The following is a 19,299-nucleotide window of genomic DNA, read 5'->3' on the forward strand; positions in this document are numbered from 1 at the left end:
TCAATGGAATTTTTTGTGAACAAAATAAAGAATAATTTTTCAATCTATATAATTTTTACCAAAAAATTAAATAAGTGCGAAATACTATGTAAACTGACATCTACCTTTCAACTCCAGGGCCTACACCGTTTTTCAGCTGGAAGATGCGAACACATTTAAACAAACAAAAATGACCGAAAAAAACCTAATGGGGCTCATTTCAAAGCCTGGGCCTATTTCTTTCATGTGACAATAATCCGTCCAATGAGAGCTCAAAATGCAAAATTCTTTGGGAGTGCAATCAGTAAAATACCAAATATAAAGGGTGCAAAATAGTAGAGCGAATGGGACTTTTAGTAAGAAAAGGATTTCTATCCTTTCCAAACATTCAAGATACCTTAAATCGCTTTTGCAGGTCATGATATCGATCATAATTCTCGGATAAGGGTACAACCCTATTTAACCCATATTTATATAACCTCCGTATGATTTAAGATATTTTTGCGGTCTTGGCCACTTTTTTCTTTGTTTGGCCCTTATTTGACATCTTTGTTTCTAAGGGGTAGAGAACCTCTTCGCATAAAATTTGAAATTTTCAGAATAAGGTCAATATTTGTCTTGACCACATTCATCAATTGATTTGGCTAAAAAATTGTATTTATGCTACCCTGGGGTGGGGAACCATCATACAGAGTGCCACATAGGAATTTATTTAAGTAAAGTCCCCATATTGGAGTATCCCCAAGTCCACTTTCACATCTAATGTGTGGTCAGAAAAGAAAATATTGTATTCTATTGAATTTGTGACCCCCAGGAGAATATTGGTTAGGAACGTATATTTGGGATGTAGATCTATATGAAATAATTTGTGAAAACATGAACAAATTACAAATATAAGAAAGTAGCACGGGACCAAATATTTGTTGAGTCGTCACTGAATTATACTATGATGAAAAATATGGTCTTTATGGGGTCTCCAACTTACAATTTAAATGGCAAATAAAATTAATTCCCATCTTACGGTAATGGGTGTAAAATAGTAATTATATGTGACTATTCTGAAATCATTCTGTCCTCATTTATGAGGTGGATAAAACTATTTTTACTTATTTAAATCACTCGAATTTTTCAGTTTGACATGCTATGCTGTTCCGCTATATTTTTAATTTGGCCTCTATTTGTCATCTTGGATTATAAGAGGTAGAAGAAAGTTTTCAATGTAGGTCGGAGTAGTGCCCATATAAAGGTACCTCCTGATTTTACCATATTTCTAAGGATTTGGCTAAAAATGTGTATTTGCGGGGTGAAAATCTTACACAAACATTTCAAGATATCTACAAAATTTTAGAATTTTCTCCATGTAATAGTACCCCCTCAAGTTCACCTTTTGGTGGACAAACAGACAGACATGGTTAGTGGGACTTATGAGGACTCTAATGCACAATGTAAGGTGTTACTGGGTTTAAAAAAGTAATTAACTTTGGCTATTCTTAAATCATTCGGCCCTCAGTTATGAGGTGTAGAAAATATAGTAAATTCCAAATTATTGCTCATTTGACTGGAAAATTTTGCTACGATTTTACCATACTAAAAATTAATTTAATCCCTTACATGGGGATACGATTAATATATACTTTTTAATAGATTTGTACATCCACACATTTGAAGCCCTCGGTTTAAATATGAAAGCCCACGGCTTAAATATAGGCACAGGTATTTCAAAACACTTTTAATCGACCAGTACGTGAACACTTATATCAGTGATATCAGTGAATAATTATGCTTGGGAAAATATGCATAATAGACAAAAACTACGGGCCGGCAACGCGGACCGGGCCAGCTAGTATATATATATATATATATATATATATATATATATATATATATATACATATATATATATATATATATATATATATACATATATATATATATATATATATATATATATATATATATATATATATATATATATATATATATATATATATATATATATATATATATATATATATATATATATATAAATGTAAGTTGTGTTAGTTACTACGCTTATAACTTAAGAACAGCTGGACTGATTTTAACGATTCACACAAATTCGGAGTTGTCTCCTCTCCGAAAAGGATAATATCCAGAAAAATCGCGTAAAAATGTGATATATTAACATTTTCATTTTGACTTTCAAATGTACAATAGTAATGTTTTATTTTGTATGATTTTTTTCCATTTTGACTTACTTTTTTCTAATGTACATTTGTAGTGTTTTTTATATTTTATTTGATGGCGGGTTACATGGAAGCGTAGTACCGAATTATATGGTGGCGAAACGGAATAGATGATATCGAAATAATTTAACGCGGTCACACCAAAAGAAAGATAATTATTAATTAAAAAATAATTACTTTGTCAAAATCGCTAAAAAAAATCACGGAAAAGAGATCTCATTGCAAAAATTCTCAAATCGGGAAAAAATCGAAAAAATTTTCAGTGGAATCGAATTTTAAAATGATAGTAAGGGTCTTTAAACATTTGCTGTAATAAATCAGCGAACAGGTTGAAGATTTTTTCAATTTGTTATTCTTCTTTTGTCATTTTTTTTCAATTTGTATTATCATATTGAATTCAATGGATTTTTTATGAACAAAATAAAAAATAATTTTTCACTATATACAATTTTTCACCAAAAAAAAAAAAAAAAAATGAAATAAGTGCGAAATACGATGTTAACTGACATCTAATTTTCGATTACAGGGCCGACATCGTGGTTCAGATGGAAGATGCGAACACATTTAAACAAACAAAAGTGACCGAAAAGGCCTTATGAGGCTCATTTCAAAGCGTGGACCTACTTCTTTCATGTGACAATAATCCGTCCAATGCAAAATTCTTTGGGAGTACAATCAGTAAAATACCAAATATAAAGGGTGGAAAATAGTAGAGCGAATGAGACTCTTAGTAAGAAAAGGATTTCTATCCTTCCAGAAATTCTTCACAAACATTCAAGATACCTTAAACCACTTTTGCAGGTCATGATATCGATCATAACTCACGATAAGGGTACATCCCGATTTCATATTTATATAACCATCATATGATTTAAGCTATTTTTGGGGTCTTGGCCACTTTTTTCATTGCTTGGCCCATATTTGGCATCATTGTCTCTAAGGGGTTAGGGAACCATCATACAGATAATTGCCACATAGGAATTTATTTAAGTAAAGTCCCCACATTGGAGTATACCCAAGTCCACTTTCACATATAATGTGTGGTCAGAAAATAAAATTTTGTATTCTATTGGATTTGTAACCCCCAAGACAATATTGGTTGGAAACGTATATTTGGGATATACATCTATATGAAATAAATTGTGGAAACATGAACAAATTACAAATATATGAAATTAGCACGGGACCGAATATTTGTTGAATCGTCATTGAATTATACTATGATGAAAAATATGGAGGATAAAACTATTTTTACTCATTTAAATCACGCGAAATTTTTTCAGTTGTTGTTGTTCTGCTATATTTTTGATTTGGTCTCTATTTTTCATATTGGATTATAAGGGCTAGAAGAATGTTTTCAATATAGGTCGATGTCTCGGAGTAGTGCCCATATAAAAGTACCTCCTGATTTTACCATATTTCAAAAGATTTGGCTAAAAATGTGTATTTGGGGGTGAAAATCTTACACAAAAATTTGAACATATCTACAAATTTTAGGATTTTTTTTCCATATAATAGTACCCCCTCAAGTCCACTTTTTGGCGGACAAACAGACCGACATGGTTAGAGGGACTTATAAGAACTCTAATGGACAATCTGAGGTGCTAATGGGTTTAAAAAAGTAATTTACTTTGGCTATTCTTAATTCATTCAACCCTCAATTATGAGGTGTACAAAATACAGTAAATTCCAAATTACTGCTCATTTGAATGGAAAATTATGCTACGATTTTTACCATACTAAAAATTAATTTGATCCCTTACATGGGGATAAGATTGATATATACATTTTAATAGATTTGTATAGCACATCCACACCTTTGAAGTCCACGGTTTAAATATTGAAGCCCACGGCTTAAATATGGGTACAGGTATTTAAAAAGCCTTTTAATCGACCAGTACGCGAACACTTATATCATTCATATCTTTGAATAATAATGCTTTGACAAATATGCATAATAGACAAAAACTACGGGCCGGCAACGCGGACCGGGCCAGCTAGTATATATATACATCGTCAAAACACCGAAATACAGTCACATGGGGACTATAAGAACCTATATGGACAATGTTCAGCCGCAGGGGTTGGAATCTGTTGCAAACTCCAAATACCGAATGTTAAAAAATTCCGTTTGATAAAGTGTCTTTATTCTTCCAACTACCGAATATCGGGAGATACCGTGGGGCCTACACGAAAACGTTGATCTACATGGGCAATCCTCTGCCACAATCTATAGAGGTTCAAGTCTTTCTTATAGCCCCATATAACTGTACCTCCACCCGAAATTCGGTACTTAATGGGTGACAGATTGTACCTCCTGTGGCAGATCATAGCCTGTATAGATTCATATTTTGCTTTCATATATTTGGCTTTCTAATGATTTTTACCACATTTTTGAAGAGATATCGTTTAAAATTGGTAATGTAGAGTTTGTAATGACTGCTGGAATAGGCTCATTATTCCCTTTTATTGCTCATAAGGCTAGTTTGTATTTTGATAATTTATCGAATTTTTTTTAGCAGGAAACCGGTTCCATCGATGTTACAGCATTTCAAAGACTTTCATTGGAATAAATTGAGATAGAAGACCTAAATTTTACACACATGTTATTTTTGTAAGTAGACTTTTTAAGTTCATAAATGGACCATGCCGGTCCACTTTTTTGTATATCCCCCATATGACAGTATCTCCCGGTATTTGATATTTTGATTATTTTGATCACAGTTTCTGCGAACGAATTGAGATAGAAAGCTAAAATTTTGCACACATGTTTATTTTGCCAGTAGGCAGGTTAAGTTCGTAAATGGGCCATGTAGGTCCACGTTTTGGTATATCCCTCGTATAATGGCATCTCCTATTTTTGGTATTCACCAGAAATTTTATATACGATTTTATGTTGGTTATAAAAAACAACAAATTTAAAATAAAATTATTGCACTACCTTAATAGGAAAGTAAACAAAACCATGAGAAAATCAGGAACATGACATGCAATTAGTAAATGGGATGTAACAACATACTTCCCCGTAATTAGCGTATCTCAATTAAATTGTTGTGTAGTTTTTTACGGTTATCCTAATACCATTTTAAAGGCGTTGTGGGCTAATGGTACTTAATAAAATCATATCCCAATCTGATACGATTTCAATATAATTTGACAAAATTTACTCTTAACCCAATTTCCGTCACACCTTCTATATTTCATTGAAATTGATGCGTCAAATTAGTGAAATCGGCCGTGAATGTGTATATGGGAGCTATATCCAAATCTTAACCGCTTTCAAATTAATTTATCAAATTTTTATTGTAACCAAATTCCGCCACACATTCTGAATTTCATTGGAATCGCATTTGGTGCATAACGTATATGAAATCGGCCGAAATATATATGGGAGCTATACCCAAACCTCAATATAATTTTGGCAATTTTTCTTTTTCGTCTCTCGGTTCGAATTTCATTGGAATAGGACGCACATATAGCGTTGGATGCATAAAATAAATAAAATATATATTTTTTCACCGATTCCAATATAATTTGACAAATTTATTTTTGTTCCAAATTACGTCACGCATTCGAAATTTGGAGACTCTTTCAGCAATCGATCAATAGATATGAGCATATAAAATCTAAATTTTTGGGAGGTACCTTCGTTTCTGATACTATATCTCCAGTTCCAAGTGGAATTTCAAAAATGTATATAGCCTATGTTACTTTCAGGCGATGTTGTAGTATACTTGGAATTTTTCAAGAAAATCTGTTCAGCGGTTTTCGAGTCCATAAATTACAAACAAACGTACAAACATTTTCCTCTTTTATAGATATCTATATATATAAAAATCAATTGTTGTTCGTTGGTAATGGAATCAGTTGAAAACGGCTGGACCGATTTGCATAATTTTTGGTACAAACGTTCATCATACCCCGTTCATCATACAAACGTTCATTAAAGAAAAAAATATTGACCGCGCCTACTTTTACGCCCACAATCTTGATTTATCTAAAATCTTTATATCGCCAGATAATGAAGATATCGGTTTGAAAATTATTACACGAGATACTGTTGACTTTCCCTCCAACCCTAGGGATTTATTTGGGGGCTAAGGAACTGATCACGCAAACTTCTGATCTATCTATATATTTCAAATAAAGTTGTGTTAATTAACGATTCACACAAAAATCGCGTAAAAATTTGAAATTTGAAAATTTTCATTTCGACTTTTGTGGTGTACAATAGTAATGTTTTATTTTGCATGATTTTTCCCATTTTAACTTACTATTTTGGAATGTACATTTGTAGTGCTTTTTTTTTTTTTTTTTTTTTTTTTGGATTGAATACTAATATGATGTGTAGTCTTTTGGGTAGTATAAAGCGACGACAAATATGGAATGGTAGACCTAAATAGATGATGTCAAAATAATTTAACGTGGTCAAACCAAAGTTAGAGGATAATTACTTTACACAAAATTGCTAAAAAATCAAAAAAAGAGCCTATAGCATTGCAAAAACTCTAAAATCAGGAAAAAAATAGAGAACATTTTTTCAATGGAATCAAATTTTAAATTAATAGTAAGGACCAACTTCGTAAGGACCTTTAAACATTCGCTGTAAAAAAACCTGCGAACAAGTTGGAGATTTTTTTCAATTTGTTTATTAGTTACTATGCTTATAACTCAAGAACGTTTTGACGACGGATTTTCACAATTCATACAACTTCGGAATGAAATCTTGGGAAAACATGCCAATAAAAATATAAAAGAAAAAATCCTTTTGGCGTGAATTTTTTTCAATTTAAAAACTATATAGAAGTGTACATTTTTTATTGTTTTGAATTCTGAATGAATAATATCAAAAATACGATGTTAAATAGCGATCTTTCATGTCTGAAATTGGAATTTAGCTTTCAACTCCAGGATCTACATCGTGCTTCAGCTCGAAGATGCGAACACTTTAAAAAAAAGGCAGAACGTTATGGGGCTCATTTCAAAACGGGGACCTACCTACTTCTTTCACATGACAATAATCCGTCCAATGAGAACTCAATATGCAAAATTCATTGGGACTGAAATCAGTGAAATACCGAATATAAAGGGTGCAAAAAGAAGAGGGAAAAGGATTTCTATTCTTTTAGAAATTCTTCCTAAACTTTCACGATACCTTAAATCGCTTTTGCAGTTCATGATATTGGTCATAACCCCCGGATAAGGATACAATCCGATTTCTAGTATATCATATATAACATTTTAACCATATTTTCATACTAATTTCGGCAAATGTTGGTAATTTGGAAAGAAACTATCCTTGCAAAAAATGATCACGTTTTGTATAACCATCATATGATTTAAGGAACCGGACATTTGTTTAATCGTCTTTGAATTATACTATGATAAAAGATATGGACATTATGGGGTCTCCAACGAGCAATTTCAATGACAAATACTACTTATTACTTTAAAAACAAGTAAAAAAAATTAAGTTCGACCGGGCAGAACTATTATTATCATCCACCTTAGGATAAAGGAAAAATTTTTATATGAAAGTATCTGAATTCAAGCGTGTTTCACTTTAAATTTCATATACCAGAAAGATGGTTTGGTTAACTTAGTCAAAGTTAACTTATCAAAAAACCATAAAGTGAATGAGGCCGTTATATGGGGCCATACCAAAAGGGGAACCTCTGTTGACAGTTTTATACTTCAAGGATTGTCATCTATCAAACCTTCTAAGATAACAAATTTGAAATAATTATGTGCGTAAATGTGACTAGGATTATCAACATACTCAATATCGGTAGGTATCGTTATATGTGTTAGACAAATCCGAGGAGAAATGTGGCAAAAATCATCAAAATACCGAATTTCGAGAGACCGTTATATGGGGAGTATACCAAAACGTGGACCGATAGATCATTTTCAATACCAACCATCCTATACACAATACAAATCGTTCTGCTAAATTTTGATGCTCTGCGTCAAATAATGTAGGCTGTATCGTAATTTAAACAAACAGACATACAGACAGGCAAATTGACTTAGAAGTTTGTGCTGATTATGAATATACATATGTATGTTCTATGGGGTCTATGACGAACATTTATTTATGGATGTTACAAATGGAATGAAAAAGTTTATATACCCTCCTTTCCAAGGTGGACAATATAATAAGCATTAAAGACTAAAATTACGGGCCGGCAACGTGGACCGGGCCAGCTAGTAGATATATATAAATGAATTGTTGTTCGTTGGTAATGGAATCAGTTGAAAACGGGTACCCGATTTACATGTTTTTTGTACAAAGGTTCGTCAGGTTCGAGTTAGGTCTTTAAAAAAAAAGTATTGACCACGCCTACTTTTACGTCCACAATTTATCTAAAATATTGGATAATTTTTCTAAATGTTCGATCTACCCCGACTTTGGTTTTTATGCAAAGAAAAAGTGACCCCAATTTGAGGTATTTTGAAGGGATCAAAATGATATATGATATCTATATATATAAAAATCAATTGTTGTTCGTTGGTAATGGAATCAGTTGAAAACGGCTTGACCGATTTGCATAATATTTTGTACAAACGTTCATCATACCCCAAGTTAGGTTTTTAAAGAATTGACCGCGCCTACTTTTACGCCCACAATCTTGATTTATCCAAAATCTTTATATTTGCCAGATAATGAAGATATCGGTTTGAAAATTATTACACGAGATACTGTTGACTTTCCCTCCAACCCTAGGGATTTATTTGGGGACTGAGGAACTGACCACGCAAATTTCTAATCTATCTATATATATGAAATAAAGTTGTGTTAATTGCGGTTAACTCAAGAACCGCTGATCTAATTTTAACGATTCACACAAAATCGTAATTGTCTCTTGGAAGAAATAGATAAAATCCAAAAAAATCACGTAAAAATGTGAAATTTGAAAATTTTTATGTTGACTTTTGTGGTGTACAATACTAATGTTTTATTTTGCGTGATTTTTTCCATTTTGACTTACTATTTTGGAATGTACATTTGTAGTGTTTTTTTTTTTTTTTTTTTTTTTTTTTTTAATTGAATTCTAATATGATGTGTAGTCTTTTTGGGTAGTATAAAGCGACGACAAATATGGAGTGGCGTCCTAAATAGATGATGTCAAAATAATTTAACGTGGTCAAACCAAAGTTAAAGGATAATTACTTTTTTCAAAATTGCTAAAAAATTAAAAAAAGAGCCTATTGCATTGCAAAAACTCTAAAATCGGAAAAAAATAGAGATCATTTTTTTCAATGGAATCAAATTTCGAAATAATAGTAAGGACCAAACTTCGCAAGGACTTTTAAACATTCGCTGTAAAAAACCTGCGAACAAGTTGAAGATTTTTTTTTAGTTGCTATGCTTATAACTCAAGAACGTTTTTTTCAATTCATACAACTTAGGAATGAAATCTTGGGAAAACATGCCAATTAATATCAAATATGAAATAGTACCCAATACGATGTTAAATATCGATCTTTCATGTCTGAAATTGGAATTTAGCTTTCAACTGCAGGATCTACATCGTGCTTCAGCTCAAAGATGCGAACACATTTAAACAAAAAAAAACGGCATAACGTTATGGGGCTCATTTCAAAACGGGGACCTACCTACTTCTTTCTCATGACAATAATCCGTCCAATGAGAACTCAATATGCAAAATTCATTGGGACTGAAATCAGTGAAATACCGAATATAAAGGGCGCAAAAAGAAAAGGGAAAAGAATGTCTATTCTTTCAGAAATTCTTACTAAAATTTCACGATACCTTAAATCGCTTTTGCAGTTCATGATATTGGTCATAACCCCCCCGATAAGGATACAATCCGATTTCAAGTATATCATACATTTTAACCATATTTTCATACTAATTTCGGCAAATGTTGGTAATTTGGGAAGAATCCATCCTTGCAAAAAATGATCACGTTTTGTATAACCATCATATGATTTAAGGAACCGGACATTTGTTTAATCGTTTTTGAATTATACTATGGGGGTCTCCAACACGCAATTTCAATGACAAATACTACTTATTACTTTAAAAACAAGTAAAAACCGGGCAGAACAATTATTATCATCCACCTTAGGATAAAGGAAACATTTTTATGTAAAAGTATCGTAATATGTAAAAGTATCTTAATTCAAAAGTATCTTATCTCAATTCAATTCGTGTTTCACTTTAAACTTCATATACCAGAAAGACGGTTTGGTTAACTTAGTCAAAGTTAACTTATCAAAAAACAATAAAGTGAATGAGGCCGTTATATGGGGCCATACCAAAAGGGGAACCTCTGTTGACAGTTTTATACTTCAACGATTGTCATCCATCAAACCTTCTAAGATAGCAAATTTGAAACAATTATGTGCGTAAATATGACTAGGATTATCAACATACCCAATATCGGTAGGTATCGTTATATGTGTTAGACAAATCCGAGGAGAAATGTGGCAAAAATCATCAAAATATCGAATTTCGAGAGATACTGTTATATGGGGACTGTACCAAAACGTGGACCGATAGATCATTTTCAATACCAACCATCCCATATTTCGATTTTGGTAAAATCCTCGTAATTGCCAAATAATGAAGATATCGGATTACACGAGATACAATTGACTTTCCATCCAGCCCTAAGTATTTATTTGAACGCTTATTTGGGTCGTTAGTAATTGAACCAGTTGTGAACGGCTGAAACGATTTGGAAATTGTATTGTATTTCGGTTCATAGATTTTATAATATGTTCTACCTCTTGTGGCTAAACATTGTCTATATACATATAACAGCAGGCTACTGAAATATGCTCATTATTTCTTTTATCACTCACAAGGCGGTACCTCCGATTATTTAATAGTTTGGTGGTTTAAGCCACAATATTTAGCAGATGGTTCTCTAGCAAAGACGGAAGTGAACACACTATTCAATCCTTTTCTCTTCCCTCTAGTCGTTTTTTTCCTTGATAATCTAGTCGTATTTTTCATATTTTCCAAATTTGCATTTCAATTGAAAAGGGCAAAGCAACATCCATAATTTCCTAACGATTTCTCGATGTGTTGGGATGACAACTAAAATTTAAGAGGAAGGATATGAAAACATTAAAAGCATTTTAGACTTATTTGTTCTGCAAATTCCAAATTAAAATAAGTGAGTGTGATTCTCATTCACACGTGAATGATCGACACTTATAGAGCTTGCTTTTCACCAAAGTCATCATGTGAAAAAGCTGAAAAAGTCAAGTGAAATCTTGACATTGGTAGCGACCAGCAAATTATACAAAGCTGCCAGTTTCGTTTTGAATAACATTGCTCTCTGTAATGGAGAGTAATATAAATTAAGTCAATGGGGGAATACTCCAGACTAAGCAATCAACCGATTAAACCTTCATCTATAATAAAACGAACAGGTAAAAAAGCAGCTAAGTTCAGCCAGGCCGAATTTTTAACACCCTCCACTATTTAGAAGGAAATTAAGGAAAAAAGACGTGGACCTATATACGAAATTTTTTGCCATCATTTGTAGTACCCATTACGAACTTCAAATACCAAATTTGAAACAATTCCGGTGAATAATGTCGCTAAAGTCATCAAAATACCGAATATCGGTATGTATCGTTATATGGAGGATACATGAAAACGTGAACCTTTGTCATAGGCTGTAGTACCCATTACGAACTTTATATACGAAATTGGTTACAATTCCGGTGAATAATGACAAACAAATCATAAAAATTCCGAGTGTCGGGAGTTACCGTCATATGGGGGCTATACGAAGATGTGGACCTGCATACAAACATTTTTGTCATAGGCTGTAGCACTCATTACGAACTTCAAATATGAAATTTGAAATAATTCCGGTGAATAATGTCGTTGAAATCATGAAAATGGCGAATATAGGAAAACGTGGACCGACATAGCCCATTTACGAACTTAATATGCCTACTGGTAAACTATGCATGTATGTAAATTTTAGCCTTCTATCTAAATTCGTTCGGAAGATGGCGTGATTACAACAGACAGGCGGACACCGCTAGATCGTCTTAGAATTTTACGCTGATCCAGAATACACATACTTTGTAGGGTCTCTTGTAAATATTTCGAGGTGTTACAAACGAAATGAGGAGGGTATAGAATGGTGTAGAGTATAAAAATTAAAATGATTTCTTGAAAAAATATAGTTTGGTTTACATTTTTGGACATATAACTCTGACACTTGTATTACATTCAATAATAATTTTCTATGAGTTCTTTGCTGAATTTTATTTGTTTAAGTAAGAATTGTATCCATTTATTTGAAATGGAATCGTGGTGCAGTTTGTTGCACCACATATCGCATTGTGCATTCGTTGAAATCTGTTCACTACTTTTTATTGCAACATTGATATATCAGATTTCAACGAATTGGCGCTAAATCTACCACCTTACTTCAGTCTGTCTTGGTGATTCCTTCTTGCTATTGGGAGAGTGTTCGTGCTCAACACTAAAAACATTACACGTTCGGTGTAATTACTAAGGTACCTATTGATTTGAATATCAATAAAGAATTCATATATTTTTTTGAATAAGAAACTAAAACGATCGTGGTTTATTACTATTTTTCTCCCCCATTTATCGAAGCGCAATTTCGGCGCAGTAGCATTTGATCCTGTCGAGCCGGATTCACCATCTCAGGTTAACAATATTTGTTGCAGTATTGCTTTCTACATTAAATAATTTTACTATCATATTCGAATCCTATGTTCACAGCATTTTCACCGGAATTGTTTCAAATTTGGTATTTTTCTTACAGCCTAAAACAGAAAATTTTTGTATGCAGGTCCACACCTTCGTACAGCAGCCCATATAACGGTACCTCCCTATATTCGGTATTTTGATGATTTTAGCGACATTATTCACCGGTAATGGCTTATGACAAACAATGCCTATGCAGGTATTCGTCGTATAGACCCCGATATAACGGCTATATTCGGTATTAAGATTAAGATTTTAACAGAATTTTTAACGGATTTTTTTTTTTTTAAATTTCCAAATTCGTTCGAACTGGTGCAGGATATTCAAAGTTCGGCCCAGTCGAACTTACTGATTTTTAGCTTGTTTGTTGCTTATTTCATTCTCTTTTAAAGCAATAAACTCACTTTATATTCTGCAAATTCGAATGAATCCATGCCAAAAAGTCCAAAAGTCTCATTTATTGCAAGTATCTTGACCCGGAATTTCTACTTTACGAAAAGCTGTACCATTTTAGGCAATCAGCATTCAAATCTAAGTCTATATGCAAATCAAAATTTATATTATGTATCTCATAATGATATGTACTGTACTACTAGGGAATAAAAGGTTATATTATATGTTTCAAAATCCAATTTCTACCTTGAAGACAGAAGAAATGCTAAATGAGTCATGCTACGATGAATGACAAAAAATGCCGTGTGATTCATATTCGTACTTTTAAGAGCAAACGACTGAACGATAACAAGTTAAACAACAGTAAGTTCGGCCGGGCCGAACTTTGAATACCCTCCACCATTTGGAACGAATTTAGAACTTTTCAAAAAATAAAATCCTTAAAAAATTCTGTTACAATTTTAAAAATACCAAAGATAGTAGTTATATTGGAGCGTATACTACGTGGACCTACATATGCATTGTTTGTCATAAGCCATTACAATATTCAAATTCGAAACTTGAATTAAACTGTCAATAATGTAGCTAAAATCATCAAAATATCGTATATAGGGAGGTACCGTTATATCGGAGCTGTGAGAAGACCTGAACCAACATAGACAATTTTCTGTCACAGGCTGTAGCATCCGGTGAGTATTGTATCTAAAATCGTCAAAATACCGAATATAGGGAGCTACTGATATATGGGGCCTATACGAAGACCTGGACCTGTATAGACAATTTTCTGTCTCAGACTGAAGTTCCCATTATGAACTCTAAATACGTAATTTGAAACAATTCTGGTGAATATGACGCTAAAATCATTAAAATGCCGAATATTGGGAGGTATCGTTATATGGGGGCTATACGAAGACGTGGACCTGCACAGAAAATTTTCTGTCTTAGACTGTAGTATCCGTTTCGAACTTCAAATACCAAATGTGAAACAGTTTCGTTGAATAGTATCGCTAAAATCAAAAAACTACCGAATATCGGGAGGTACCGTTATATGGGGGCTATATGAAAACGTGGACCTACATGGCCCATTTACGGACTTAACCTCCCTACTAGAAGACTAAACATGTGTGCAAAATTTTAGCCGTCCATCTCAATTCATTCGAAAGATAGCGTGATTACAACACACAGACGGACAGACAGACGGACATCGCTAAATCGAATTAGAATTTTACGCTGATCAAGAATATATATACTTTGTTGGGTCTGGCATGATTATTTCGAGGAGTTACAAACGGTATGACAAAGTTAATATACCCTCCATAGTATGGTGGAGAGTATAAAAATAATATGAATTGTATACTAAGAAACAATGTATTTTTTCGTCAAATTTCGTACAATTTATTATTTTTGATAAATAAGAGAACTATTTTAATTGGGAAGTATGACATTACGATATTGTTGACAGTTTTGTTAAGCAATGATTAACATTCATATATTATTTATTAATGTTGAAAGTGAGATATATTTACTGTATTTACTTAGTCCTTTCCGAGTAAAATTTACTATTTCATTCTAATACTTATAGTTAGCTCACTAAAAGCTTTCTAAGATTTAACTGAATTGAAAAACAGAAAATTGCATGTAATGTGTTATGCATAATTATAAATAAAAAAACCACTCATACTTACGTACTCATTTTCAGATTCTATATTCTCAGAGAACAACGATTTTTCGTCTATTACATATCCGTAACATAGATATATCAAAGCGAAAATTGTTGAAACATGCAGAAATTTCATAGCCATTTCTCTACGTAGAGTTATGTATGCGATTAAGAAAACGAATATACAATATTTATGTTAGCTAAAAATACAATCGATTGCCTTTTTTATTTTTTAGCTTTTTATATTTTACACGCTACTTAATATATAAATCCACCACCTTATCCAAACTTTATTAAAAAGTTTAGTAAATGAATTTCTGTTGTTGTGTACAGTTTTTATAATACTAAACAGTTTCTTTATCGAAAAAGCATATGTTCAACAAAAACTGGAATTTCTTTATCAGGCCAAAAATGCAAAAGATTAGATAAGAATATAGGTACTCGTACATTCACAATTGTAGCTTGTACAATTTCAAATTTTGTTCAAAGTTAGTGAAATATTATGGCCTATCTCTTAGATCATCCGATAAGACCAGCTGATTTCATCCGTGTTTTAAAAATGCACGCAATGAACATATGAAAACGTAGATAGAATTTCAAAAGTATTCGGGGTTTTCAGTCACAATGTTCTTACAATGCCTGTTTAATGGGCCTTGTAAAATAAAAAAACATCCCCTTGTTGTTATGTCTGCGCAGGTAACGTTGGTAGAATCAAACGAGTAAAGAAGCAATTAAGTTCGACCAGCCCGAACTTTTTATATCCTCCACCATTTGGAAGGAACTCGAAAAATTAAAAAAAAACCTCAAAAAAACCGCTCAAACGAAAAACTTTATATGGGGGATATACGAAGACGTGGTGCTGGATAAGTAATTTTTTGTGGTAGGCTGTAGTAACGATTCCGAAATTCAAATACGAAATTTGGTGCAATTCCGGTAAAAATGTCGCGAAAATCCTGGAAATCCCGTATATTTCGGGGTAGCGGATGCTATACTAAAACGTAGACTTACATAGACAATTCTTTTCCGGAGGGGGGTTAAAGTACTCGGAAAGAACTCTTTGTGTGGATTTTTAGACTATTTTATTGAAATAGTGGCAAAAATCATGAAAATACCGAATATCGGGGCCACCATTGCATGGGCGCTATACGATATCGTGAGCCTATATAGACAATTCTCTTTCGGGGGGTTAGGCACTCACAAAGAACTCCTTATGAGGATTTTAAGCCAATTACATAGAAAAATGTGGCTAAAATCATCAAAATATCGCGGGGCACCATTGTATGGGGGCTATACGATATCGTGGATCTATATAGACAATTCTGTTTCAGGGTTTAAAGTACTCACAAGGGGGTACCGTTATATGGGGCTATACGATATCGTGGACCGATATAGCCCATCTTCGAACCTGACCTGCCTGCAGACAAAATACAGATCGGTGCAAAATTGTAGCTTCATATCTTTATTTGTTTTGACTCTAGTGTGATTGCAACAGACGGACGGACGGACGGGGCTAAACCGTCTTTGAACTTTACGCTGAACAAAAATAGAACAGTGTTGGCTTATTTGTTCGGGATACCATAGTATTTTGTTGTTGCAAAATGGTCATGCTTAATCCCTTTACTGTTGTTTTTATAAAAACAACGTTTGTTTATCAGTGGAGAACGATGGAAATGTTTACCGAGGGTAAGGCAGGGAATACCTAGGTTTCTCCAATCCTCTTCAGTTCCCTTGTTTTCTTGGGGTCTATACGAAAAAGTGGACCTGCATAGGCAACTTTTGTCGTAAGCGTTTACAATATGTTATGTACCGCCAAATGGGACGCCATCTTCCTGCGTGCCGCTTACTGCGACACTGTGGTGGGGTTCCGGCAAGCTCAGTTGGGGCACATTATTTTGTCAGAGGGTTTCAACCCTTTCAACATCATCCCAAGGGGTCTAACAGTGAAAAAAGGAAGTGAACACACTAACAAATAAAACACGAAATAAAACGACAAACACGACATACAACCATGACAAGGGAACTTGGTCCCTTTGATCCTAATAAACATTAAAGGTCCCCTTTTACAATTAGACACTTAATATTTCATTATTTCCAACGTAACATTAGACACAATAATATTTTTTATTATCATTATTTGCTTAATCCTAAACATCAACATTTAAACAAGACAAAAATTATATATTTTTTTGGAATTCCTAACACCTCCGAATGTTGTAAGTCATTAATCAGGCAACGACTACTAACTTCGCCAAAACTGGCCGCTAAATCAAATTTTTATTTATCCTTAAAGAGCTCTCTTAAAGGTCGTTGCTGGACATTACTTTACTACTTGGTCCAGAAAAAAAAAATTAACTAAGTCCTAATTCAATGGGGTAACCCTACACTCACGTACGGTTCCCTGGCGTTAAAAATCCTAACAATTAATAGAACTTACGTACTAGACTACTATCTACGGACGTTCACAAATGTTTTAACATAAAAAAAAACTACTTTAAATTTGTCTTTTTTGTTGTTTGTGGTTTTCTTTAGTATTTGTTGTGTGTTCTCTCTATGTTTCAAACATCGACGAATTTATTTAAATTTTATTTTCTTTTAATTCCAGGAAATGTATTTTCGCTCGTCATGAAGTCTTTTTGGCGCTAATTTCTCACGGCCATTGCAGGCAACCAATCATAAATATCACAGCGAAGTAAGCAAATAATTTAATTTTTTTTACCTTTTATGCCGGTACTTATCACACTCTTTCTTTCTTTTCTTTACGCCCAACGAATAAATAAGATCAGCGCTGAGAACGTTTACACAGGACACATTACATACAGTACGGAACAAGACGCTTCACAGGGGTTCATACACACAAGATTCGTTTGCTTCTTGCCTGCCGATTGGATTTGGCACTCGGACGGACTCTTCTGGTTCTTCCCGAAAAATTGTTGCTGACCGCCTACAAGTATATATGTGGAGGGGCCAGAGTTTTTTTTATTTGGTGGCATTCCTTGGCGAGACCTTAATCCAAAACATACATTGCATTAAAGGCCCTTTAACGTGAAACACCGTACTTACTTCTGTTATTGTCCCACACTAACATCAAATAAACCAGTCACACCAAACTCAATAAACAATGCAAAAAAACAATGCTTTTGGTATTAATTCTAAAACAAAACTCTTGCTCTGTATCTTTTTTTCTCAATGGGAAAAATGACTTGCAAACAACAAACAACAGGCTAATAAAACATACATTTTCCCTGCTCTGCCTTTTTATAGAGACAAAAGCAGGCTGATTTTCCCTATTTTCTTTTTCCCGAATTTTTCCTGTTTATCACCTCACGCTCACCTACATATTCTTACACTACCGCAGACTTGTATTTCCCTATCTACAGAAAATTATAGTTGGCAACGCTGGAATTCAGCACATGAGCCGGCCACTTGGCGTATCCTTGTTTTAATAAATTAAATATATATATATATATATATATTTTAAATGTCTACACGCAACGAAAATTCAAATACGAAAATTGAAAAAAAAAAAAAACAATCCGGTGAATACTGTAGATAAAATCATCAAGATACCGAATATTGGGAGGTACCGTTATATGGAGGCTAAACGAAGACGTGGGATTGCATGCGTAATTTTTTGTCATACACTGAAGTTTCCATTACGAATTCTAAATACGAAATTTGAAACAACTCCGGTGAATAATGTCGCTAAGAACAGCAAAATACTGAATATTGAGAGGTACCGTTATATGGGACCTATACAAAGACCTGGACCTGCATGGACAATTTTTAGTCATACACTGAAGTTTTTATTACGAACTCTAAATACGAAATTTGAAAAAACTCCGGTGAATAATGTTGCCAAAATCATCCAAATACCGAATATTGGGAGGTACCGGTATATGGGGGCTAAACGAAGGCGTGGGTCTGCATGCGCAATTTTTTGTCATAGGCTGCAGTACCCATTACGAATTCTAAATACGAAATTTGAAACAACTCCTGTGAATAATGTCCCTAAAATCGCCAAAATATCGTATATGTATGTGGTTTATAAGATATCGTGTACCTATATAGACATTTCTCTTCCAGGGAGTAAAGTGTTTGGAAAGAATTATGGATTTCGTTTGAAAATGTAGCTAAATTCCTCAAAATACTTAATATACAGAGGTATCGTTATATGGGGACATACATATAGACAATAATCTTCCAATATAGACAATAAGCTTCCAGGTGGTAAAGTGCTCAGAAACAACTCCTTGTGTGGATTTTCAGACAATTTGGTTGGAAAATGTGGCTAAAATCATCAAAATACC

At 33.4% G+C, this 19,299-nt stretch overlaps 1 protein-coding gene and 1 long non-coding RNA gene across 8 annotated transcripts in view; one reads left to right on the forward strand and one right to left on the reverse strand.

The window, feature by feature from the left end:
* The window catches only part of LOC101893894 (probable G-protein coupled receptor Mth-like 14), an 89,476-nt gene extending 74,160 nt beyond the window's left edge, over positions 1-15,316 (reverse strand). For 2 of the 6 annotated variants that reach the window (XM_059131553.1, XM_059131549.1), the window contains exon 1: positions 15,018-15,314. In XM_059131553.1, coding sequence (XP_058987536.1) covers positions 15,018-15,134 — 117 coding nt within the window. In that variant the 5' untranslated portion in view covers positions 15,135-15,314. Of the gene's footprint in view, positions 1-15,017 lie in introns of all 6 variants that reach the window. The other 4 variants (XM_059131548.1, XM_059131551.1, XM_059131547.1 and 1 more) reach the window with 4 other exon arrangements.
* Positions 12,462-18,108, forward strand: LOC105262141 (uncharacterized). Of its 2 annotated transcripts, XR_009344187.1 has the most exons (4): positions 12,462-12,722; positions 12,826-12,879; positions 17,595-17,681; positions 17,771-18,108. It is a non-coding gene; the product is annotated as an uncharacterized LOC105262141 (long non-coding RNA). The 2 variants fall into 2 exon arrangements; XR_891684.3 differs by lacking the exons at positions 12,462-12,722; positions 12,826-12,879 and adding an exon at positions 15,421-15,688.
* The last annotated feature ends 1,191 nt before the right edge of the window (positions 18,109-19,299 follow it).

Source organism: Musca domestica, unplaced genomic scaffold (assembly GCF_030504385.1).
Source record: "Musca domestica strain aabys unplaced genomic scaffold, Musca_domestica.polishedcontigs.V.1.1 9, whole genome shotgun sequence".
In the NCBI taxonomy this organism is placed as follows: Eukaryota; Metazoa; Arthropoda; class Insecta; order Diptera; family Muscidae; genus Musca; species Musca domestica.